Source organism: Octodon degus, unplaced genomic scaffold (assembly GCF_000260255.1).
Source record: "Octodon degus isolate 3935 unplaced genomic scaffold, OctDeg1.0 scaffold00071, whole genome shotgun sequence".
Taxonomy (NCBI): Eukaryota; Metazoa; Chordata; class Mammalia; order Rodentia; family Octodontidae; genus Octodon; species Octodon degus.
Window position 1 is genome coordinate 1,005,211 of NW_004524647.1, and position 27,681 is coordinate 1,032,891.

At 39.1% G+C, this 27,681-nt stretch overlaps 1 protein-coding gene across 2 annotated transcripts in view; it reads left to right on the top strand.

Annotated features, from left to right (window-relative positions):
- Grm7 (glutamate metabotropic receptor 7) overlaps positions 1 to 27,681 on the top strand; it is a 986,583-nt gene that overhangs the window by 810,948 nt on the left and 147,954 nt on the right. For both annotated transcript variants that reach the window (XM_023719803.1, XM_004635231.1), the window contains exon 8: positions 5,715 to 6,650. In XM_023719803.1, coding sequence (XP_023575571.1) covers positions 5,715 to 6,650 — 936 coding nt within the window. The remainder of the gene's footprint in view (positions 1 to 5,714; positions 6,651 to 27,681) is intronic.

The following is a 27,681-nucleotide window of genomic DNA, read 5'->3' on the forward strand; positions in this document are numbered from 1 at the left end:
ATTTGAGTCTTTTATTCCCCTTTTTTGATATGATTGACTAATGGGTTGTTTTGCTTTATTCTTTGGCACTGTGCCATAATACTTTGTGTGACCCTTATCAATCTCAATCTTGGAATACCAGGAATAACTGCTGTTTAGAACAATTATGTCACTTTTGGCTATAATGATACCAATGACAATAGCACCAATCACACCCTAGAAAATGACAAACTGGGCTAACTATTAATTTGCCACATTTACCTGTATGAACTTGATTTGTGGTCTGTAACAAAATATAAAACAAATCAGAGAATTATATACAGTATAAAAGTCCTTCATATTTCAATTTTTCCCTCAGGGGTTAAAATTTAAAGCAATTAGGGAGAAAGCAGAGATGTGGGAGAAGAGGAAGAGATTAGAAGTAAGGCTGGAGGGCAAAGGGGATCACATTAGCTTTCAGACCCAAGTGCAGAAGACTGGAGGAAAACAGAGAAGGAAGAGATACAAAGAAGAGCAGAAAAGGACCACTGCCACAGAGAGGTTAGATATCTTATTCATTAATTTAGAAACAAGATCAAATAATGAAGGAAAAACAAAATAAAAAACAAGACAAATGCTAAAATGAAACCATGACCACCACCACCATAACAAAACAAATGAAAGAGAGAATTGTTTAAAAAGTCCACTTCCAGGTTTGTCTGTGCTGCTAGACCACAGTGGAGATGGAGTCCCTAGAAGTGTTGGCTCATCCAAGCAAGCTAGCAGTAGCTTTGGCGGCTGGTGGGCAATCTCAGCAGACCTTGATCACCTGGCAGCCAGCAGTTGTCAATGCACCTTCTGCAGCCTGAGCCCAGTTGGGAGCTGCTAGCCAGAGCAGCAAATGCTCTGAGTTCTGAGCTTTCTGGCCCCTCTCCAGAATGGTTCCTGGCTAGTCACTCTCTCCTGTGGGACAACTGAACCCTCAGCACTCACCACCATCTAATGCAGCCCTTCATGTCCAGTGCTCCCCTCCACTGCTGCATCTCTCCATGAAGGTCTCCAGGGTCCCCAGAGCTCACTATGTGCCCACAGGTGTGAACCTCTCCTCCCTCACAGTGAGTTAGTCTCAGGGCAAAGATGTAGCTGTTTGCCTCCTTCTTCCTCCAAGGTTCTGTCTTCACTGTCTCCTTGGGCTGTGCTTGGTGCCTCACATCTTTCCTGTGCCAGAGAACCCACTTCTCTCCTCCTCCTCCTCCTCCTCCTCCTCCTCCTCCTCTTCCTCCTCCTCCTCTTCCTCCTCCTCCTCCTCCTCTTCCTCCTCCTTCTCTCACCCTTCCTCCCCCACTCCTCACTTTGCTATATCCCAGCATGTGGATGGCAGCTCTCTGGAAGGCTTTCTCTGCTGCTTGCCCTTTTTCAGTCTTGGTGCTACTCAGAGCCAAGTATCTTTTCTGCTCATTCTCAGGAGTCAAAGATAAATATTTCTGATTTTGTACGACACTAAACTTCACTGTTTTTCTGGAGTTACTGGCTATTTATACAAGAGTTTAAACTATCAGCAAATTGTCTAGTAGTTTTGGAAGGCCTCAACAAACCAGTTGCAAAAGTCAAGAAGAATGTATTTTTGTAATGTTTGAATTCCTTTAGAAAATATTCTGAGACATTGATCAAATATTAAAAAATGTTCATCATTTCATGTCTAAAACTCCAGAGCAAAGTGAAATATGCAGAGGTGTTAGTTAATTTAGTGACATCATTATGCTATCATAGACATATTTTCAATCTCTCCTTTTAAAAAAAATTTAATAGAATGATCTAGGCATATGAATTTTTCCTTAACTTTGTCTTCTCCTGCTTGCAAAATGACTGCTTCTGTTCCAGGCATTGATGTTATGCAAAGTTAAAAACCTGAAGATCATTAAGTCTCTTATTTGTATGTGATTTTTAGAATGGAAGAACATATTCCTATGACTTTATAACAAGGCTGTCCTTGATTTCATTGGCCAGAGCTGCATAATTTTCCTTTTCCTAAGCAACTGAGTCACCCATACACATAATCTGTGTGCTATTTATTGTGCTAGTTGATATTAGTTATAAAGTTCTGTTCTTTTGCCAGGAACACAAAAATCTCAGCAGCTCTTCCCCATCAGCCAGCTACATAACAGATCAGGTATCAGAAGACTAGCTATAAACTGTGGTTACTTAGGAAGAAAAATGCATCCTAGTCAGGGAATTTGAGGCTGTATCTTCTAATGAAGATGGTAAACATTGCTGGGTTTTTTTTCCTATTCTTTTTGCACCTTAAACTATTTTCTGTCCCAAACCAGCGGGTCAGTCAACGAAGGTCACCTGGGGGAGGAGTGGGAATTGAAGAGGGGACAAAGGACAGGAGACTCAAAGAATGGAGACAAGACAGGATTCTGATCAAGTCTCAGTTTATTCAGGGGAGGTGCTGGGTATATGTAGGGAGTGTAGGAATGAGGAAGTCTCAGCTCTTGGGGTCAGCAGGTATCTAGGCAACGGGGGAAGGTGCAACCCCTGGGGCATAGCACGTGCACGGGAAATGGGCAAGGTGAGAAGGACCATACACTTAACTCAGCAGGGGAATAGAAACTTTAAAAAACAGTTGACACTATTATACCAGTTAATGGCTTCCCACAATTTTCCAGTTAGCTAAAATACAGTTTTGTTGCAGATCTGAGAGGAAAGTTGAGATGTACATTTCCACCAGCCTTCTGGCAAAGTCAATTGACCTCATCCTTGATTTTCCGTAGCCCCAAATGATTATCCTCTTTCAGGCACCCGTGGGCATTTCCAGCTCATTGTTTCTTCTTATGAAAGAAGTCATTGTATCTGTGAGGATGGTGGTACATTACATACAAATCGCTAATGTGTCACTGTGACAGAGTTTCCACACGCTGAAACTTGTAAGGGTTAGATGTTACCTTCAAGGAACACAGATTATATTTTCAATAATTATTTTTAGCAAAATAAGTAAGTCAGAGTTTCATTTATTTTGATCCAGAGGCAACTTCATTAGTTTAATATATGCAGTTAAATTGAGTTGAAATCTCTTTTAAATGAAAATTGAAAACAAATGAATTAATTGGTCAGTGTAACAGTTGTAGTTTCAGGTCTTGTATATATTTGGGTAAGTTGAATGCAAAAAGCTCTTCAACACTTCCAGGCATTTAATTTCATTCTAAGAGGGAAAAAAATTGTGAGCAGGATATGTTTGAAATTGGTTGTAAAATACTCCATATAATGATATTTTTTTTATTTGTATGAGCCGTACGTTTCTTCCCATTGATCAAGTTTAATCTCACAATGCATCAGAATCTGTGAGTACTGTAATCAGGCGGTCTTATATTATCATGTAATGAAACTTATTTATTAGTTTCATTTCATAATCTTTCCTAATTTATAAGTACGTCCTTTTAATTTGACATTTGAAAACATTTGTATTAATAATAGTAATTTAAAAAATCTTTCTACTTCTTAAAATTGGACATTTATAAAGTTAATGCATATCTTTTTCTTATTACAAGTTATTTCCTTAATTTTATGGCTCTGGGATGGCTGCCAGTGACTTACTGCCTTAAAAATGATGATACTGAAGAAGAAATGATTATATTTTATACGTGGCTGAATTTATGAGGGCTGACTTGGGTTTTGTGCCTGGCATGTGAGTTCACACAAGAGTCTTTGAAGATTTTTCAGTCTCTGGTTAAAATTTAAATTTAACTACTAAAATGTTACTATATATATTTTTTTAACTTTAACCCTTAACACACAGGGTTTTACACACACACACACACACACACACACACACACACACACATACACATGACTGTGACTTGGATTTTGAATGTATCTCACATTCAAATACTGATGGAAACATTAATCCTCGATGTACATTGCATCCTCAATGCTAGAATTAAATTCTGCCAAATAATAAATTATTATTCTTTTTCTTTCTCTTAAACATATGCCCTTGAAAAAGTCCTTAGTCTTTTCAGGATCTTTCCAATAGATTTTTGGTTCAATTGTAATAAAAATTAAATTTACGAGGTTTAGGGATATCAGCCATATTTGTTAAGTTAAATTTATTCTGTAAAATAATTTGCTTATATTGCACCCTTTATAAATTGTGGATAATGAAGCAATTTAGTACATTGCTTAGCACTGTTGGCTTCCAGCAACAGAAATAAAATTTACAATGTATCATTTACTAGTTTACAAAGTTGTATACTATAGAAAAATACCTACTTCCACTGTAGGTACATCAGGAGTTCAAATGGGTTCACTAGGAATTTCTCTCTCACTCTAGTTTCCTGAGATTAATTTTAAAATTTTTTGAGCTTTTTTTTCTAATAAACTATTTCCTTTCTGTAGCCATGAGTATCATCTACTTTATATCTGAGCAATTTCATGTCCAACAAAGCCAAGGTTCTTAACCTGCATAATCCCAGTAAAAGTCACAAAATTAAATTCTGTAACCAGGGGAGGTTGGGATGTATCAGTAGTTGACTAAACATGGCCTGTGCAGAATCCCCACAGTATCCTTGGGATCTTGTTGTCAGTGCACATACTCAGCACCTATTCTTGACCTGGTGGATCACAAAATCTAGCCACAAGGTTCAGCAAACCTGGCTGAGATTCCAGTGCATTCTCAGGTGTGCAAACTGCTCAAGTAACTAGTCCCCTGGCCTGAGTCATGTGTGTGTATCCAGAGCTCCAGAGCAGCGTCGCCCTACAGGAAGCCTTCAGGAAATAAAGCTAGCAGTGGACAGCCCAGAAAAGGAAGACAAAGAGGTGCACTGGCAAAGAGGAGAGATGCCCACATAATGCTACTTCAACTCAGAAATAAAACTTCCCTTATGCCCTGTGCCATTATTTCTCTAAACACTACTAATTATGAGTTCACCAGCAAACACTATCTAATTATAAAAATATACTTTCATCTCCCTCAAGGATAATAATGATTTAGTTTAAATTTTATATCTGAATAGTTGGATGGTTAATCTTGCAAGATTTATAGACCATATAATTTTCTTATTAAATGCTTCTTGAACTCTAAGAGAAAGTGTAATGTAGTTATAACATCCAATCATGAGTCATATCTCCTTTGTGATAAGTAACAGAAGAGATTCACTCTTTTTTAAAAGTTCTCAATGAAAATAACAATATTATCTGTAGAATTTGGGGGGAAGTGTTTTACACTGCAATGTTATCTAAAATAACTTTAAAACAATTTCTATGAAAGCACTTAATAAGGGATATGGATAATTTTTCACATGACTTGTGATGTTTTTATTGTGTTTTCTCCCACTTGAGTTGGGATAGTTTTACTTACTCTACAGGGGGTGGCAATAGAGTGTGTGTCAGTGTATTTTAATTTCTCTGCTGTCAAAAACCCTCCTGCGCTTGTTAAGAATCCAAATCCCAGGGTCTCTTTTGGGATATCCTTATTTGGCAGGTTAGGGCTGGGAGCAAGTAATTTGTATATTTAATGGTTGTCTCAGGAATTCTTATGAGACCTGTTTGGAACAGACTGTAATAGTGAACAGTGGGGATGCTGGAGCCCAGTGGCATTGGACTATATCAGAGTTGTGATTCTTACTAGCTGAAATAGCTATTTAAGTCTCAACATGTTTCCTATATTAATCGCTATTATTACTCTTGGCTTTTAGAATTCGTTTTTGTTTTCTTTCCAATAATCTGCCTGTTCTGTCTTCTTGATTCTTTTGCTACAGATAGAGGACATGCAGTGGGGAAAAGGGGTCCGTGAGATTCCGCCTTCTGTGTGCACATTGCCATGCAAGCCTGGGCAAAGGAAGAAGACACAGAAGGGTACACCTTGCTGCTGGACCTGTGAGCCTTGTGACGGTTACCAGTACCAGTTTGATGAAATGACATGCCAGCATTGTCCCTATGACCAGCGGCCCAATGAAAATCGGACTGGTTGTCAGAATATCCCCATCATCAAACTGGAGTGGCACTCCCCCTGGGCAGTCATTCCTGTCTTCCTGGCAATGTTGGGGATCATCGCCACTATCTTCGTCATGGCCACTTTCATTCGCTACAATGACACGCCCATTGTCCGGGCCTCTGGGCGGGAACTCAGCTACGTTCTGCTGACAGGCATCTTTCTCTGCTACATCATCACTTTCCTGATGATAGCCAAGCCCGACGTGGCTGTGTGTTCTTTCCGGCGTGTTTTCTTAGGCTTGGGGATGTGCATCAGTTATGCTGCCCTTTTGACAAAGACCAATCGGATTTATCGCATATTTGAGCAGGGCAAGAAATCAGTGACAGCTCCCAGACTCATAAGCCCAACGTCACAGCTGGCAATTACTTCCAGCTTAATATCAGTTCAGCTTCTAGGGGTTTTCATTTGGTTTGGAGTCGACCCACCTAACATCATCGTAGACTATGAGGAACATAAGACCATGAACCCTGAGCTGGCCAGGGGAGTCCTCAAATGTGACATTACAGATCTACAAATCATTTGCTCCTTGGGATATAGCATTCTTCTCATGGTCACATGTACTGTGTATGCTATCAAGACTAGGGGTGTACCAGAGAATTTTAACGAAGCCAAACCCATTGGATTCACTATGTACACGACATGTATAGTATGGCTTGCTTTCATTCCCATTTTTTTTGGTACCGCACAGTCAGCAGAAAAGGTAAGTGAAAATGCACATTACACTGTGGTCTTTCAAAAGCATGTTTGTTTTGGGGAGTGCTGAAACCAAATGTTTCATTAAAGTAAGAGGTTTTCTATGTACAGAATGTTATTGTTGAGAGTATATAAGCCCTAGATGAATAGGAATCTAATGCTATAGGAATCTATAGGAATCTAAAATTTACAGTGAACTCTACTTCTTTTAGCCCATCAAAAAACAACCAAAAGTACTCTTTTCAAGTTAGTTATATTTACTTTAGAATTACTCAGTGTGATATTGTCCAGTATAAAATGTCTAATTCATTTAAATTGAAGCTTCCAATTAATTCACTAACCAATGTCTTTGATGACCCACATTTCTTTAGAATAGGTTACCATAGTTCCTATTTTGCAGGTGGGCATGTACAATGGTTGTAACAACATCGTCATGGATGCTCTTTTTCTTTTTAGCAGGCATCGCTGCAGATTAAATCTAGTATGTATGCTACACAGAGTATTAAGAGTTGACTAACAATGCATGTGAAAAATATATGCAATGAAAAAGTAAAGCTTTGGTTAACATACCATGCTTGGCTCCTTACAGCCAGATACATGTTAGTCACAGCCAGTGACAAATAATGAGATTAGAGACAGGGTGTTATCAAGATGTGACTTTGAAGTCTCCAAAGCTCATGGATCCCAATGTTGGTCAGTAATATAGTTTATGCATATGCCCCCTCACAGTCTTTTAAGTTTCTCAGTCTATAAATTATGAAGTTCTAATGTGTTGATTTCTAATTCAAGTAATTCAGGCTTAACTGTAGGTTTTATATGCATATTAATGAGGCAACCTTGTAGGATTGATTTCAGACATATTTCATACTCATCTGACTTACATACTCACCTATCTGGCTGTTGTTTCGTATGCAAGCAAATTGGACAAACTAACATGTGGTACAATTGATGGCAAAATTAAGGGCTAGAATCCTGCTTGACACATGGTGTAGAAGAGAGTCTTATTACAAGTAGATTAAGATGTTAGGAGATTAAGAATTTATTCATTCTGTATGACTTCTATAGTGAATCTCTTAAAAGTGTAAAGACTCAGAGTCTCAAATGTGAAAAAAACAAGGATTGAAGTTGGAATGTCTAAAAATGTATGAAATTCTAGGAAGTAAGGGAATCTGATTTTTTACTGTTACATACTCCTGCATAAAACATTAAAGGAATTTAGCTGGTTTTCTAACTTAAAAGTTGTCTCAAAACAGAAATGATACGATGTAGAAGCTATAAGTTTAGATGATGCTTTATGTGAATATTTCATGAAGCCATGCAAAATTCTAAGAGCAAGGAAAGCTAATGCTTTCCAATTATGGTTTTAGTCATAAAATGTCTTAGATAAAGTTCTTCTAAACTAAATGCCCAGGAAGCATAGTATGTCTCTCGCAATGTGTTTGAAATACATAATCCACGCTTACTGACTGTTAAACCAGCTTGAATTTCCTTTAGTTTCTCCAATTTATCCCTGACCAAATGAATAATACAATATGAATTAAGGTCATGAAATGCAATCGAGAAAAGAAAAATATCCTCAGATGTACTAGGGTAGGTTGATAGCCACAGAAATTTTTAGAAGTTGTAGCAGGCATCATCAAATTTGTGGAGTTAATTATTTTGTTATAAAAACAAACTTTACCCAAGTGATAATCTAAAAAAAAATTAATGACATCCTGTACATTTATTCTTGAACAATATAAAAGAAAAATAATAATAGTGGTTTTATAGGTGAGTCTACTTGTAATACACATTGGACAATATGTCTCTCTTAATTTTCAATTTTTCACTATTTCTTGCCAAAACAATGGGTCTTTTCAATAAGGTTACATGTGTAATTCATTCATTCCAAAACATGAAATTACAGAGTTTAAAGAACTGGATTCACTGATTCCACTTGCTGTGGATACAGAGGGCCAATGGAATTGGACAGTGGAAAATCCACCTAACTTTAAGCAGTGCTTTAGAAAATATGTGTTTCTTTGCATTCGTTTCATGGGTTATATTGTTTTACAAGATTGTTTTACAAGATTGATAGGCACAAATAAAGCCACTGAACTTCAACATAGAAACAGTAAATCCATCTATGAAAATGTATACACCAATAATAAGCATAGGAATAAAGATGAGTACTTGATTAAAATATCACTTTGTGTACATGACATTTTAATTGTAGAAAGAGGTAAATTGCCAAATGAAATAATGAAATAACAAAAAAAAAAGAAATCTTTTCCAAGCCAGCAATCTGCAGAATCATACGCATTCCATTTTTGGTTAAAACTAATGAATATATTCCATTGGAAAAATTTCAATATTTGGTAATGAGTTAGCAGTCACAGCCAGTGACAAATAATGAGTGACAAAAATTTTACTGTTTTAGAAAATAAATTTTGGTTACATAAGAAGATACTTCAAATTTCTCATTGGTTGAGTTTATTAGCATAAAGCAAAGAATAAATAAGTTTTTTAAAAAAAATTCTTTACTTGAAAGTATGAAACCTGTGAATTTTATTTTTGCTTTTGTGATGGAGAAAACAAGAGATCTCTGCCACCTTTTCTTAAAAAAAAGTTAACCTGTGACTTCTATAGTGAGGATCTTGCAATGTGACCAGGGAAGGGAGTAATAAAATTTATACTGATTCCAGGATTCTGGAAATAATGCAAGTGACTCATAATGCTATAAAACAATGCATCTGTTGCAGTAATATCTTTCAGTGATCTTTAAGTGATGCTTTGAGATCAAGCTGGTTTAGTACATTATAAGGATATTCCATTATTATGCCTTGACTCCTATCTACTGAAGGGTTAGATTTTATCCTTTATGGAATGGCCTTTGGATGTAACTTTGGGACCCTTGAGTATAAGAGAGAACAAACATGCCTGTGACATGGATGACACAGGCTATTCTGTGAAAATCTGAGCAACCATAGAAGCCCTTCATTCATGGCATCTTAGCTAATTGTCATATGGAGAATTTCATTGCATACTATTTCAGTCAAAAACTGGTGCATAAATCACATAAATTATGTGATCTTATAAATTTATATTATATAGTTTATATTGTATAGATCACATCATAGTGATCTTAGTTTGCGCAAGCACTCTGATGCTTGTCTAATGATAAAACTGCTTTTACGATATTTTTAAAAGTGTTTTTAGCATAAGCTCTACAGGGTCTCACTAGACAGATCGGACTTGTAGCGATTCTCCTGTTTTCAGTCTCCCAAGTGCTGGGATAGCAGCTGTGTGCCACCATACCCAGACATAATCACTGTCTCAGCGTGTTCTGAGGGTGGGGCCAGCACAGCATGTGGGGATCCAACCCTGTCCCTGTGCCTACCTAGCAGGCACTTTACAAGTCTGAGCTATCTGGCCATCCCTCTTAATGCAGTATTGTATCGCTCTCATTAAGTGGCTGTATGATTATATGTCATTCCTTATATAGGTGCAGGGAGACGCGATTCTCACTAAAGGGCCCAAAGGGGAGGTGGAGCTTAAAATGAAAGGAGTGAGATCTGGGGTTGTCAGAGTCCTCCTTTATGCATTGTTTGGTGGTTTTGAAAATGATGAGCAAAAGAAAAAGGAAAGAGTTGAAGCAATTGAGACAAAGAACCATAAGGGAGCACTTGCATCAGTGAAGGAATATCTCTTGAAGCATGGTGCCCATAGGCCACTCTTCTACCCATAAGACCAAACCAGTATGTATTATAAAACTTAAATAATACGATTGTTTGATTTTTATTGGAGTTTTAATTCACTGAATGATAGAATTAGGGCAACTTGGTGACAAATCTCTGTACCATTTCTGAGTGTTTAATTCAGTGGGTGTCAAAAGTGTGCCCATGACAATGCCCTGTGGAACTGTCCACAGCCTGTAGAGCGCTAGAGTGGAACATGGAAATTTGCATCCTTAAAGAGGATGCTGGAAAAAAGTTACTAAAAAACCAAGCATACTTTAAAAACTTGTTTAATACTTTGTTCTCAACCAGAGAGCATGATATATACTATAAAAATTACCTTGTTTTTTACTTTTTGAGCCTTTTGGGAATAAATTAATTCCCATCTTCAGTACGTAGGGATATGGAGATTAAAGAGACAGGATGTCAGAAAGACACCACAAGATCAAAAAATAAGTCTAGGATATGAATATCCTAATGAAATATTAACCACAGGACTATAAAAAACTAAGACTAAGGCCCTGAACCTGGATCCAGAGATAGTAGTAGGGCAGACAGATAAGCATGTTTCTCATAAGTATTTCTCTTTTCTTGTGTATTTAGTATAGTGTCTACAGGTTCTCATTACACAAATTGGACTCATAGTGATCCTCCTGTTTTTAACCTCCCAAGTCCTGGGATTATAGGTGTGTGCCACCACTCCCAGTCTCAATCTCAGTCTCAGCCTGCTCCAGGGGCAGGGCTGGCATGGTATGCTGGGAATCAAACCCTGGTCTCTGCATCTGCCTAAGCAGGTACTTTTTAATCTGCGGAGCTATCTGGCCAGCCCTACATAAGTATTTCTTCAGAAAACGAGAATAAAAGTTATAATTTTTATCCCCCACATATATGAGATAGCATCCAAAATTATGAAAGCAGTAAAAGTCCAGCTAAAGCTCATATAGGGATTAAAGTTATGTAGCAGGTAGACAGCTTTCTATCCATGTACAAGGCAGATATCACTAACCAATTATGGCATACTTTTTCAGAATCCAAATCCTTCTTAATAGAGTTTTAAAGCAGTTATAATTTATAACTGGAAGGAATTTGAAAACAGTGTGACATACTCTACTTAGTTTTGGACTTTGAGAAATGGCCCTTCATACTTCTTCAAATCCAATGGCTTGTGGTTAGTATTGGAAATACAGTAAATTGTTTTTATTAAAATTAATCTACTTACACTTAAAGAGTACGGAAACAGGGAAAAGGGATATACTTCATGTTTGTTTTGTTTATAATCATATCCCTCTTTTATTTAAAATTGTCAAATGCAGTACAGAAATGACTGATTCTCTTTAGGAGAAATATATTAGTTTATGTTCCTGCACTATTCTTATGATCTTTTAGAAATTAAACAAAAAATAGAAAAATAGCTACTATACTCCTCAGTTAGAGACTGTGGTTCATTTGCAAGGAGACACTGTACTTGTATGTTAGGAAATCACAAGCTAGTGCTCAATGTAGGTCTTCAAATCAGCATAGAATAGAATGAAACATCCTACAGTTGTACTGCAAAGAATGAAGAAGAAACACAGGATATGGCTCCGTTTTAGTATCATAGAAAATGTAAAAAGTGGACTGAAATTAATGGGCAAAGAAAGAGATATGATTATCCAGTAAGATGTACATAATATATAAAGGTGGTAAAGGCAGTGTTTCCCACACATGGCATATAGAGAAAGGAAACAGATAAGCATTTAACAATTTTGCCTATTGCAACTGTGAAAGTGTAGCAATAAAGATTCATACAATTTCATCTTATGAGCAAATTGTGAACAAAGAGAAATTCAGTGTTTCACTTCCAAGTGAAGTTTTTGGCAAGAATTATATCTTTTCAATATGATGGACCAAATGAACTTTAAATATTACAGCTTCTAAGCTAAACACCTATTATCATTTCTTAACATATAGGAGATTCTCTCGTGCACATGGTGAATTACACATAGTTTTGCATCTGGTGCAATTCCAGCCCCTCTGGTTTATGAAGCTGTACTCTATACAGAAGTGGAAACACAGCAATAGTAACAATTTGGACCCTGGACCATTTTCACTGTTGCTATGTAGAGTTAACAGAAGCTAATAAATGGAAGAAATGTGAGCAATGAGTATTTTAAAATGGAAATTTCAAGGACAGTGTTTAGGGATGAAATAGCTAGAGATAAGGATTCAGTACATACTGTAATAGAGTGGCAAAGGATGGCTTTGATTGGAAGAAAGCATGAGGGATTAGAAAAGATAGAGTAGGCTTAAAAGCTGTTTTGAATTTTTTGAACATTAAAATCATATGTGAGAATACTACTGTTTATCTTTCATCTTGCATTGTGTTGTTTTGTTATGTAAACAGAAATATCTTGTAAAGGTTTTTTTTAGATTTTTCAAGTAATGTTGCCCACTGTTTAATCTGTACTCAAATATGAAAGTGGATAAAAAGAAAGCATTTCCCTGATCTCATCCCTTAGAGACAATTACTTGCACCAAGCTGATACCCCATCCAGCTTGATTCATAGATGCATACTTGTACATAAACATAAATATTTCAAAACAAAGGTTCATATTTTCTGTTCTAGAATGATCAGTAAAATCCTTTACTTTGCTTCTAAACAGAGTGGAGATAAATGTCCCCATGTGGAGCTTTTACTGAGGTCAGTTGTACACTTGTGCTGTGACAGGCACACATACTGGTTGTTGAGGTCTTACTTCTGCTTTTTGACTTCGTCTGTTCATATTTATCTCAGAAGCCAGTGAAGCCACCTTTTTCCTGTTCCCTGCTGTGACTCTGGTGATAACTGAGCTTCTCTCTGAGCAGCCCTGTAGAAGCAGCATTTGCAAGTCTGCTGTGAGCCCACAGCTGAGCTGGTATCCTCTGCTTCCTGCCTGCCGGGATGCATCAGCTGATTTCAGAGGCAGTCACCTAAGATCATTGTATCTTCTGCATCTGAGTCCCTTGCTTAGTTCAGCAGTCAGAAGCCAAGAGCCTGTGCAAAACTGAATGGAACCAGGACTAATAAGGAAACAGCTCACTGTGTTAATGCAAAGGCTCCAGCCATCCAAGTCTGAAAGGAGAAATACTCTGAATGAAAAATTCTTGGTAAAAGGAAAGACTCAACAAGACACTGTGTGTCTACCCATGTCCCCTCCATGGAGCACCCCATGGAGGTCACTTTACATCTTGAGAACTAAAGTGTGGGAGACCCAGCCACAAGGACCAGATTCACCTTATAAGTAAAAACATGATAACCAGACACATCTCTGTGCTTAGGCCTCTCAGTCAGAAATAATGTCTCATTTTTCAGAATTTTTCTTAAATCATATGAAATCCTAATATCAGCACAGTTGACTGGTAGACAGTCTGGGAGCTGCCAAGGCCAGGCTTGGGGCTCCAGGATTCCTACACTGGAGATCATAACATTGGCTCAAATAGGATTTCTTCCACCTCTGTCATGCTCCGGTCTTCCTTGGTCCTAGAAATAGAGACATTGGCCATGTACTTCCTGGACATCCTGTGGCGCTCCTAACCTAATCACTGTTCTCTCCGAAGATGTCATTTAACCTTGCTGGTGCTTGGTTCTTTCGTCTTCACAATAGGTATAACTATTCCAAGCTCTAAGTTTCAAGAGAAAATGGGATCATCAAGTTGGTTGGGACAAAACCTGACAAGGATGCTGATGCCAGGAGGTAGCAAGTCTGAGGAGCAAATGGAACTCGCATGCACCGCTGTTGCGAATATTAGCAGCAGTGTGGCCACTTTGGCAAATAATTTGGCAGATTCTAAAAATGTTAAACATGTGCCTACCATAGTACTTTTGTCATTTCTCTCTTTTTGTTTTCCAGTTTTTGTTTTTTATTAGTGCAAGTTTGGATTATGTAATGGCTACATTTCTTGGGGAAAGTTAGTAACACACCTCAATTCATTTTTCCATCCCCTTCCCTTGCCTCTTTCTCTACTTCTATCTGTTTTTTAATTAATTTTATTTAGAAAGAAATAGCAGTGAGACAGTTTCAAAACAGGTTAGTAGGACAGTTACAATAATTAATGCATTGCATATTGCTGTCTTTGCAGTAGTTATTCAGAGTACAAGATGCAGACTTGATATCTTGTCTAAACACTATTAGTGCAAATCTTTCTTCTCATTGAACTAAGAGAAAGTAGCTGTATATCTATCCTAACTATTTTGTATATACAGATATACATTTTTTTCACTACATAATGGTCTTTCATTTATATCCCGCTTTTTTGTTTAGCTTTGTCAGAGACTGGTATTCCATTGCTATTCACATGTTATAGGTGTGTGAATTCAGCGAAATAATCCAGTATCTCTTGATCCCCTTCTCATTTGAAATATAGCTGTCTTGCTACCTCCTATTATCTGTCTTTCTTTTTGTTTTTATGTTTTAGGTTTCTCATGTAAGAGAAACCATGTGATATTTAAGTTTGTAGGTCTGATTTATTTCACTTAACATTAGAGCATTGAGTTCATTCATTTTCCTTCAAATCAGTCAAGCTTACCATTCTTTATAGAAGACTAGTACTCTCTCTATTGTGTGTAAATATCATGTTTTCTTTATCCATTCATCTACTGATGGTTATACTTTCAAGACTTAGCTGTTATGAATTGTGCTGATGCAAACATGAATGTGCTTGTATTACTATAATATGACATCTAACTTTTGGAAATAGAAGCAAAACTACTGGGCCAAGTAGAATCTCTAGTTTTAGGTTTTTGAGGATCTTCCTATTAGTTTTTTTTTTTTTCAATTCTTTTCATAGATACCTAGAGGGGAAATAACTGGGTCAAATGAAATTTGTAGTTTTAGTTTTTTGAGGTGTCCCTATACTGATCTCTGTAGCAGTTGAATTGGTTTACATTCTCACCAACATTGCATATTCAGTGAAGAGAAGGAAAACAACCTGTCCATGGAAATATTTGCAAATGAATTCCTTTTGTGTGAGAGAATTTATTTGTAATATCTCCCAAATGAAACCACCCCAGTGTCCATCAGTTATTGAAAGGATAAACAAATTGGGGTCTAGTCATACAATGAAATAATATTCTACAATAAAAATTATGAAATATTGATATATTTGATAGTGTATCTCAAGACAATTATACTGAAATCCCCAGAAAATGCACAAAAATCGCCTTGGATGGAAGGAACCAGACAAAAATGAATATATATAATTTCATTTGTTTTATGTTTTAAAAATTCCAATTAAACTACAGTGATAGATAAAAATCAGTTATTGGCTGTGAATGAAGGAGGAGGAGCTAAACAATTACCAAAGAGCATGAGAAGTTTTGGATTTGATAAATGTTGAACTTTTGATTGTGGTGATCATTGTAGTGACAGGTATATATGCCCAAATAAAGAAAATATAAAATTAAAATTGTAGTTCATTATGAATCAAATACATTCCAAGAAGCCACTGCAAAACTGGTCTGCACAGATGCCATTCTCTTCCCCCACCCTTCCTACTTTTCCTTGAAATTTGATTATTAGTTTATATGCATGGGTCTTTGTGCACAGTATTGAAACCAGAAATTGACATTAGAATTACATAAATAAGGGTCTGTAAGGCCATGTCAAATAGTGTGGCACATAGTAAATGCTCAGTGGACAATTTCAGCTTTCCATCCTTAGTTCCCTTAGCAGAAATGTTTGTTTGGATAGTGGCAGTCAGCTCAGCAGAAGTGGAAGGAATGCATTTGTGGAAAATGTGGGTAGAAGCTGCTGCAAGGATTAAACGAATGAGAAGAACCTACTAACAAGGTGGATAAGTGTAGAATTCTGGAGGATTCTATGTCCTATTAAAGAACTAGCACTTTGGGTTTTAAATAAGAGGAAAGATATTTCAATTTGCGGGGTTAGTGTAAGACACTAGCAGGCTTGCACTGTAGAAAGATCATTCATTGTTTATAAATGCAAATCACGTGATAGTTAATATGTGAAATTTTACCCTGAGGACACAGACAGTGGTAAACAGTGATGATTTCTGTGGACTTTCTTATGCTTCAGTTTTTAGACCCATGTAAGTATACAACCAAAAGGGCAGAGGGGGAGGAAGAATGGGAAGAGTCTTCTGAAGAAGATGGATCAAAGTTGTTGCCAGCTGCAGATCACTATCTTCCCTTTCAGCCAAGGTTCCCCAAAGCTCCACAGCAAGGACTGGTGGACAGGATCTGGCCCTGTGACTCTCATTCCTTCCTTGCTGCGTACAATGGTTTCTGATGTGAACACTTGCACAAAGACTCTAATGTGTGTCCTCCATCCCCAGCAGAGTAGGAGGCATCGGGATGAGACTGCTACTACACTAATTGCACAGTTTTATTGATAATAGTATGAGGGACTTCTCCCCACACACTGAGGAATATCACTAGCCATTGGTTTTCATGTTTATTTTTGCACTACTGCGGATTGAACCCAGGCCTTCACTCTGAACTGTGTACCCTTCCTTTTTTGTTTGTATATTTTTTTACTTTGCAAAAAGTTCTCACTAAGATTTTAGTTTGTATGGTCTGAGCTCAAACTTGTGATCCTCCTGCCTTTGCCTCCCTGAGTGATATTATGAGTGATTTTTAAAAACAATATCCATATAGTGTAAATACCACCTGCACACATCTTCCTTGTCTGGGGTATTCTCAATATGTTGTCACAACACTGGTTTGTCCTGAGTAGAAAGCAGTAAGCAGCTCTTAAGTAATGCATCTGTCCTCAGATGAGTGACCGTTGAGTCTTAGGTGTTCATGACACGTGCTACATCTATGGTGCAAGCACTTTCAGGGGGCTCAGCTTGTGACACTGTCTTTGTAGCTTCCTAAACCAGCTCTGTACCATGTTTTTATCTTCAGGTTGGATTTGGTATGGGAAAATGATGTGATGCTAAAGCATCAGGAATTGGATGGTTTCTAATAAATATTTTCTCAAGGCTAATGTGTATGAGTTATCAAGAAATTGAAGAAGATTTACAAATACTCAACAGAGAAACTGTAGGCAAGGTTGAATATGGTGGCAAAGAACATAGAGCACAAGAAAATGACAATGATTAGTACTTCCTTAAGGCTTTCTGATGTTTTCATCCAGAAGGAGAAGCCTCACATCTAAGAGATCATCAGGAAAACTCTTTTACTAGACAGTTGAATGACCAAAGCAAAAGGTCCCGTTATTCTTTCTTACAGTACAGGCTCTTGATTCTTGAATCTTCACCTTGAACTTTACTGTCAGCTCAGTTTGGTGATGTACCACTTGCAAGGACTAATGCTGTTGCCAAAAAGGCCTGATTTATATGAGTCACTTCATACCTGAGAGTTTCTGCTAATAGACCCAAAGCCTTAGATCAGTTTGTAATGATTGAGTTTTAGCATCCAAGATTAGATATTTAAGCTAGCTAAATCCCCCTGCAAGTCTATCAATCCCATTCTGTTTCTCCTGTTACCTTCATAATATTCAGTCAAAGTAGCTAGATTGGGCCACAGTAGCCAAATTGAACTATTGATAAGGCCCCGGATGCTGCCTGGTAATGGAACTGACACCACATAGATAGAATGTTAGCCTTAACCCAGCCATAAGATAATTATCTCTTTGTTTAATGCCCCAGGCCTTAATATGCAGAAGTATTTTGTATATTTTTTTAAAAATGAATTTTAAATGAGAGACAAGGAACTATCTGGATGCTTCTAATTTGCATTAGTAATGTTAATATTTAATCTATTTTCTCTGTGTTCTTTTGGTTGACAGGAATAGGGACAACTAAGACTTTGTTACCTTTGTATTAGTTTCTAAATTGAAGCATGATCACATTACCATGTTGTAAGGAATCGGGGAGAATCTTCAGATGTTCTAAGGTGAAAAAAATATATGGCACAAGAAGCTATTGAGCAGCAGGCACACAGAGACATGTTAACATAGTTATTGAACTGAGAACTCTAACAATGTCCATGGGAGAGGGTTCTTCCCAATTTTATTCCAGGAGCAAGAGTTGTGTGGGTGATTGGTTGGCAAGTGTATTGGATTTCAGACACTAATAGTAAAGAGCTTTGGGAAATGGAAGGGGTGAGCATTTGATTTTGTTTTTGAAATCTAGTTTCCCATTACAGCTATTAGGCAAAGAAACTAAATCCTTAATGGTGATGCTCACAATCCCTCTGCTGAAACAAAAGCACTGGTGACCCCAACAGGTCCTTGGCTGTCTGAGATTGAAAATTGTCTCTGTAACATGTCTGTGTGCTCCCACTCAGGTTTATGTTCCAGGTGATTGCTTGGCTGATAACCAACTTTTTTTTTTTGTTTTGTTTGTTTTTTAATCTAAGGCCTCCCATTGCACAGGTCTAAAAAAACCCCAGTTAGTAGATGTCTCGACACAACAAATATAAAAGGTTTTTGTTCCCAGTAATGATGCTATTTTTCTCCCGCAGAGCGTACAACTTTGGAGCTAGATGTTCTATGAGGGAGTTCTAAAACGGTTTCCTTCACTTTCAAAATGGTCTGTATTATTTAAGGATCTATTTTTAAGTGTCTGTCAAATACTCTGATACCCAAATAACAGGATCATATCACTCTTAAAAAAAAAAAAAACCCTCCAGTGGCTACCTTTTGATACTGATCACAGCCTCCATTCCACCTTCACAGTTAGCATCGTACAAAAACTGCCATGCAGCCCGGGAGGCTTACATCAAAATTCCAACTGCAGCCAAGAGCTCCAATGAGCTTTGATTTTGGAGCTTGTGTTTATTGGACCATTTAATATGCCTTCATTTACATACTTTATGCTGCATTGCATTTTCTTGTGGCTGCTTTCATGTCATGTCTTTGTTACTTTTTTGTTGCTGGGACAAAAAAATCAACATCTAGAAGTTAATGTTATTTAAGATAATAGTTTTAGTCTTAATCAACTGGTTCTTAGGCAGGGCAGCACGGCAGAGAGACATGGTCCAGGGCAAAGCAGGAAGCAGCAGGCACAGTTTTCCTTTTTCATTCATTCCCTTTTCTCTCCATCCAGGCCACAACCTATTGATTGATACCACCTATGCCCAGGGTGGGTCTGTGTCTCCAGTAAATCAATTCGACCACATCTAGTACTATACTAAACCAATCAGTGGGTAACTCAGCATTACAGCCATGATCCAGTCACCTCCCAGGAGCCCCACCTGTAAGCACATGAAGCTTTGAGGGGATATCTAGATGCGAGCCATAACACGCCACAAGAATTCAGTTCAGTGGTTATAGCAGAGATTATAAGGTCTCAAAAGCAAAAAATACTTACAAAGTGAACCTTCACCAAAACTGCTTGCTGGACTTGCCTTAGGTGGTCTGCTTGGTTGCTTTTCAACCTTTGTAACCCTTGTTTCTTACTCCTCTTATCCTCACTAAATTCACTTTAGTCTTGCTGATATTCTTTCTGTCCAAGAATGTTTGAGGGACATTTCCTTCTTGTGACCTTTCCACAGGATGTGCTTTCTAAGGATGCTGTCACCCAAAATGTCCCATGCTGCAGCCTGCCCATTATTCAAATTTCAGGCTACAGAAACAGATACCTATGAAGTTGATCATTGAATTTTTCTTCACTCCATGCTGAAGCAGTTTCTGCTTTAGGTAACTTCTTTTCATCCTTATTGTTACCAATAATCAATGATAGTGATTGTTCTCTTCCTTTGTTTTTTTGCCTACATCTCCTCATTGTTCCATAACTGGTGAAATCTTTAAGGAAAACAGTTGACACTGAACTAAGAGCCTTTAGAATATGAATAACTTGTGAGCCAGGAGTTCAGTTTCTTAATTTTATTTTTCAATCCTAGAGTTTCTTTATTCTTTTATACTCATTGTGTCCATGGGTAGAAGGCTTTGGTCCTAGACATTAAGGGTTTCTCCTCTGGTCATCACAGTGTTTCTGAGCAGAGGAGAATGGTATTACAGGGATTACCTCTTGGCTTCTTTGTTTTTTGATCCATTTTTTTCCTGCATTTCAAGAAGCTGTCTCAGCTCTTAGAGTGCATAATGTGCTCAATATTCACATTAATTCCCTTGGCCAGACTTTTACCTTTAACTTTTTTGTTTACATCAATGCTGGCAGCATGGAGAGCACATTATAGATTTCAGTTTTGCCGTAGTATCTTTTCTCACCACCATTTGTGGAAGCATTTCTTCTTGAACAGCACCCATTTACTTGTTATCTGCAATATCACCTTTCTTATGGATTTGATGGAAGCAGCCAAAGAACAGCTCTATGCTTTCTGAAAGTCCTAGAGAGCACATAGTGGTTGCCTCCAGCCCATTTCTTGTGCTAATTATTTGGGCAAATTATTGGAAGATAGAGATTTCAGTGAAAAAGAAAATAATTCAATTTCTAGGAGTTTCTGACAGTGGGGAAATTTAATACATATCAAAGAGATGCCAAGGTATTCATTATGACCCAAATGAATAGCCAGAAGAAAGTAGATGCTTTGTCGAACTTCCATACAATATACAACCTAGAATTGTTCAGAATTGTAACAAATTATAGAGTTGCACACATCAGTCTCCAAATGTTCACTATGCATTAGTTGCTGAGATGAACACTTCCAGAATATTATTTCCTTGAAATTCCACAACAAACTCAAACTAGAGATTCACATCATCCCAATCTATGCATGAGAAAACAGAAGCATAGAGCAAGCAATTGACATTTCTTCCAGATCTGGAAGGGAAAAGCAAGTGACTGACCAAGATCTATGTCACAGAGTCTTAAAACTCTTGAGATACGGACACTGACAATAAGAATGAAGCTGGAAGGTAAGGAGGCTTTAAGTGGGTTAAGGCACTTGCTGGAGGCCAACAGCAAACATACAGAAGAGATAGATTTAACCACATGGGCCAGTCCTGGAGCACAGGTGTATAGCTGCTGTAGGGGGCTAGGGACTTGGAAGTGGTCACTAGATAAATCACAAGAGGACTGCTGACTTTTGAGTGACAAGGCAGAACACAACTTAGCACAATTAAGTTATTAAGGAAGTAGGATATAATGAAAGCCTAAAGAGACCCTATCAAGATAAATCCTTCATGCAGTGTGACTGTGGAGTAGCTGGCCTTTTTGTCTGTGGAGAAGCAATCTCCACCATACTTACATTTCTTTCCTATAGTACACTTTTATTTTTGTCTTTAAAGTGGCTTATTTAGAATTTAAATCTATGTAAGGCTAAGAAATAAGTGACGATTGGCAGCCCATGCCTCTTAATTCCAGCAGTCAGGAGGCTGAAGCAGGAGGAATATCCTTAACTTGATGAGCTTGAGGCCAGCCTCAGCCACAAAGCAAGCTTAAGCCAGCATGAACTACACAGTGACACTTTCTGAGAGTGAGTGAGAGAGGAAGAGAGAGAGAGAAAAAAAAGAGAGAGACAGACTGACAGACAGACAGACACAGTGACAGAGACAGAGACAAAGATAGAGAGACAGAGACAGGATTTGTGAAAGCAAAAATGATCATTTTTTTTTTTTACCCTGGACAAGTTGTTCCTTCTTTGCCTCATTTTTCTCATTGGTAAAATGGGAATCATATGGTATTTTATATGATTTTCATAAGAATTGAATAAATCATTTCATTTCATATGTGCATGTGTTATGATTTCAAGTTTTTGCAAGGAGAACAATATAATACAGAACACATTTTATAATGTATACTATTTTATAATGAATCACCCAAGAATCACATACAAGAAGTTCAGAAAATCTGTCTACACACATAAACACTAAAGACTCCAGCTGAGTGCCTAGACCCTATATCCTGCACGAGTCCAACTAAAAGCCTAGAGCCCATAACAACGCCTCCCACAAATCCAATTGGAGACCTAGAGACCACAACAAAGTATCATGCAAGTCTGCTTCACAGATCTGCACTGGAAAGGCCCAAAATTCAGTGATGGAAGCTAGAAAGTCTATGCCAGTGTGATGAAGGATCTGTGCTAGCAGGCTGAGGGATCTGAACTGGAGCCAGGAAGCAATACGCAAGTTAACCACCGGAGCTCCCCCAAAAGATCCACAGCCATCCTCAGCAACAGTGATGTCCTGAGCTCCTTTAGCAAGGAGAAAAGCCGAGTTCCCATCAGAAAAGCCAATGTGACAAGCTTCATGAGGCTGAGCAGCACACCATCTTCCCCTCCACAGCCAGTAAGCAGTGCTCAAGATGAGACTCAACCTTCTCCAAAGTTTATTGGGACAGCCAGCATGACAAGGTCCTCCAGCAGAGAGCCCAAGAGAACTAGCAGCTTCCAACAGCTCCAACAGCTTCTCCAAGCAGCATCCCTCAGTGTTTTGACAGCTTGTCCTGTTTTGCCTTATGCTGCTGGTAACAGCCTTCAGCTGGGCCTCGTGCACCCAGCACCATGCTAGTTTAATTCATCTGGGTTCAATAAGTTGGGCACCAGTTAGAAATCCACTTTAGCATGTGGACTCACAGATATCAAAGAAGTCACTACAAGCAGAGCAGATTTAAGTTTATGAGTCTACATCTTGGGGTCCTAGTGGGGGAAAGACAGATTAAATAAATAAATGAAAAGTGTAAAGAATGTGAGACTATAGCAAATAGAATGGCTAAAATAAAGAGGAGGGCTGGGGAGATGGCTCAGTAGAATAAGCGTTTCCCTGGCAAGTGCAAGGGCCTGAGTTCAATCCCTGGTTTAAAAAAATAAAAAATAAAATAAAATAAAGAGGAGATGAAAGTAGGGGAGCAGTCTGTGCACTGTGAATTGGTGCTCAGAGAGTTCTGACTGAGTCTGTGACCAAGCCGAAAACCACAAGCTATTGGGAGCTCTAGGAAAAGAGAAGGGAGTGCAAGTACAAATGTCCTGAGGCAGAAGTGTGTCAGGAGTATAGGAGAAGTGGCATGTATGCCGGTATGAGCAAGAAGGAACAGGGCAGAAGGTGAAGGGAAGAGGAAGTCAGTTCTTGTGAAATTAGCACAGCTGAGAGGAGCCTTTCAGAGAGCTGTGTATGGAGGCAGAAACAACATTATATTTGAAAGGTTTAATCAAACAAAGCACAAGCCTGGTCCATAGCAAGTGTTCAATAAAGGTTAAACATTTTTTATTTTCAGTATTAACATGTTCATCTTCTAACCTAAATATATTTTCCAAAATTTCTTCAGGCTAACATACATTTGGAAGCTAACCTTCCTCTTCCCTTATCTTTCTGTAGGCCTGCATGTGCTCAGTTTCTCCACTATTGAAGAGAAGCCTGTTTGTGCTGGAAAATATCAGAAAGCTGAATTGTAACAAATAGTAGCAAGAACAGTGCCCCTCCCCCCTGGCCAGGAAGACTTCTGACCCCAGCAAGGCTGAGCAAGCTGAGGGGCTTAATGCTATGGGCAGTGACTGGGGCACCCACATTTAATTTTGTAATAAGGTGCATGCAATGTCCACAACAGCACAGTGGTGCTTCTCGCAAGCACTTTACTTTTTAAAAATGCACATATCTCGGCAATGATGACAGGGCAACACTTTCGTCTTTAAAGTGCTATTTTGATGAGGCCATTTCTTCTGGAGACTACTCCACAGGTATTTCCCCGTGTATTTTTGAAGTATAGTTTAGTAAAGTAGCAGTCAGTGAAGGAATGGCCTCGTAGTCATAGGCTAATGTTCCTGTGATTTTTGTGGCTCTAGTTTGCTATGTTTGATAGCTTCTAAATTGAAGCGTTCATTCCTTCATTCATCCCTTTAATATACATTGAAAGTCACTTGTGTACCAAGTATGTGGAGGACAACCTGAGCAGCTCTACTTGAAAGAAGAGTGACTGTCTCCATCTGGACTGAGCCTGGCCCTATTTCTTATGTACAGAGCTGGCTAGGACTTCTGTTTATCAATTGGCCTTAGGTAAATGTAGGCCACCCACCTAGCTCAGCTCACAATGATCACCTACTTCCCACATTTCTCAGTCAATCCTCCTCAAGCCATTCCCCCACTGAATAAAACCAGGTGAGGCCCTGGGTTGCTCTCTTGGTTCCAGAAAGCCATCTTCGTGGCTGGACTTAGAGCCCCTTGACTCACCAATGATTGAAAATATAATTTAGTGTCTTTATTTTCACCAGGGGTTGCATTGTAAGTGGTAGATTGTAATCAACTTGATAGGATTCCAATAACGTAACTTTGGGATTATAAATACTGGCTTCTTGGATTGAGATGAGGACTGGAAGTGTCTCCAACACAGGTACACTTTCCTAAGTGCTCAGAGTAGAACAGGGAAAGAAACAAATCCATTGTCCTCCTTGAAGATTCTACAGATGCTCGTGGCTAATGTTTTAAATGGGGGCAGCCAAAGAGGGCTTCTTGGAGGAGGTGGCCTTCAAATAGAAACCTTCATGAGATGAGGGAGTAAAAGGAAGAGAATAGGCAAAGGCACTAGGTACAAAGAGGCCACAACATACAAGTTTTGCAGAGGGTGGAGGCAGGAAACTCAGCAGCAGGCGAGAATCCAGGCCGTTCAAGTGGTGCTATGGACTATTTCCCGTTCTGGAGAGATTGGAAAGAGCAGCGGGCTCTGGCACCTTGTTTGTGCTTCAGGATGACTACTTGGGCCACTGGTAAGGAGAAAATCAAAGTGAGACAGGAGTAGGGTCAGTGGAGCCGGACAGAAACTTCATGAGTACCTGCATTCTTGATAGAGCTTCTCAAATTACACCCTTGATGCAATCTAAAAAAAAAAACAATTCAATCAATCAATCGATATATAAATGCAATTCACTCATAGTATAAGGCATCACACCTTTCTACCTTTAGGGGAGTTTCTTTAATAAAATTAATGATGTAGGGAAGCATCTATGATAAATGTTGTGAACAGTGCTTCAGGGCTGGTGACCCCAAATCTTTATTTCTTTCTTCAGAAACTCTGTGGCTTCCTCAGGCCCCATCCATCTGCCTAGGAACCGGGGCAGATGGTTTCCAAGTAGAACAGGAGCTTCCTTGCCTTCATTTTCCCTCCTTCATTCTGTAGATCTTTGAGCACCTTGACATACCCAGGTGCTGTGAATCTGGACCACAGTGTAGAGTCTTGAGGCTTGTGGACAGCATACTGCCAGGACCTGTTATCCACATAGGCTAGGATGGCAGCTATGTTCCATGTTCATCTCTCCTGCACAGCCTTAACCAGCAGCCCTGCCCTGTGCTAGAAATGGCCAAGACAGGGTATTTTCAATTCATCCTGTAGCTGTATTATAGTGATTACCCTTGTCTTGTCTTTTTCAAGACCTCATTTGCTTAGACACAACCTTTATGTAAATACAAAAGTAGCTGGACTGACAGCACAGTGCTTTTCAAAAAATTGCATAACTTCAAAAACTGTCTCCTATGCAAAGCTCCAGGAGCACTCATTCTGGAAATCCATCAGAAGCAGTTGGGATCAAAGCAGGTAACAGAGATGAGCTGCAGCCGGGGCTCATTTTTGATTCCACACGCATCCCCACACACCATCTGGGCTTCTGCTGAAGCAGCTGCCGGCCTGCTCGATGCTCAGGCCTGCACACCGGGAGCAAGATAAGGTGGATGGTCTAGGTGAAACCGGCAGATGGTGGGTTTCTGGGTATCTTACAGGGTTAAAAGTGTCGACTCAACAGCTCTGCAGGGGAGGAGGAGGGCACCTTCTGTTCAGACCTCCTTTCCTGCATATGTCTGTAGTGTGTCCGTATTTCCACATGCTCCATGCCTGCTGGTACCATCCACTGAGAAGAAGCCACCTCTCCTGTCAGTTGACTGATTCATTTATGCTCACTGTGTGCACTTATAAGTATCCACTTGTGTGCAGCTCTGACTAGCTGTTGGGGACAGTCAACATCATGAGAATCAAACAAGTTCATGCAACTTTTACACTAGTAATAAAACAACAGGCAGATCACTTAGAGTGATGTGTGCTCTAAGAACACCATACTTTGTAGCCAGGACAAAGAATGGCAGGAAAGAGCAATGTGGATTCAGACTTGATGTTCAGGGAAGGCTGAAAGGAGGAGGTGACACTGAAGATGAATTAATGATGAGCAGGCACCCAGAAGCAAACCTGATCTGATAAACTCATTCCCACTGGCTTGCTGGCTCCTTCTTTATCCTTTCTCTTTTCCTTCTTTTCTTCTGTCTTTGTTTTGTTTTGTTTTTCTTTTGTTGGAATATTGTTGAACATCTGTGGGGATTCCTTTGAGAGTGAAAAGCTAAGAAATCCAATTTCCTATTCCCAGGGCACTTTCATTCTAGTGTAAAAGAAACAGGTATTAGGACACTAGTGAACAAATATGTAACAATGTCAATTGCTGAACTGCTGTGATAGGATGGAGAGTGTGGTGGCATGTGGCATCTGAGCAGGGGACAGGAGGGGAAGCAGCCATGAAAGTAACTGAGGCAAAGGAGAGACCAGGGAAGGAGAGAGCATGCTGAGGTGGAGGCAGGGCTGGGCAGGGGAAAAGTGAGAGCCAAGGTATCTGCTGTGAGGTAGGTAGGAAGGGGTTTCAGAGGGAGCAGGGACCATCTCCTGCGAGACCACATAGGCTGCAGAGGGAAGTTCAGTTTTATTCTCCACTTTGCAGATGTAATGGAAAGTTTGTGAGGGAGGCAATGACATGGCCTCATTTACATTTTACTAAGAGCACTTTGAATGAGTGCAGATACTGGGGGTAAAAGGAGAAGCAAAGAGACCAGTCAAGCACTGTTCCAGAGACCCAGGAGAGATGGTGGTGGCCTGGGCGGGAAGAGCAATGTAGGTGGTGCAAAGCAGCCTGATGAGGGAGATGAAAGGTTGGACTGGATGTTTTAGTATTTTTAAAACATCTATGTCAAAAATATGTGAACTAAGAATTAGATACCTGGAATCCACAACTTCCAGGCTGCAGACTGATTCCAGAACCCAGTCCGCACACCAGAGGTAAGCAGAATGCAAGCTAGGCCCCTCCTGTATTTACAGCTGCTCCTCATTGCCTGTATCATTACCTGTACTCTCCCTCCTGGATCAGCAGAGATGTTAAATCCTCTTGGGAGTGTAAGCCCTGCTGTGAACTGTACTTGCAAGGGACAGAGGTTCCATGCTCATCAGAGAATCTTATGCCCCCATTACTCTTTTCCCCTCCATTTAAGGAAAATCTGCCTTCCTAGGACCTGTCCCTGCGGCCCAAAAGCTGGGGACCACTGGGCTCTGCTATTCTGTGATGCAGGAAAGTTGCGGAGAGCTACCAGTTTACAAATGATCCATTCAACCTTAAGACTAAATGAGATCCTTCAGACATGATTGTAGATATGATACCTAGAATGCTGCAATACACACACACACACACACACACACACACA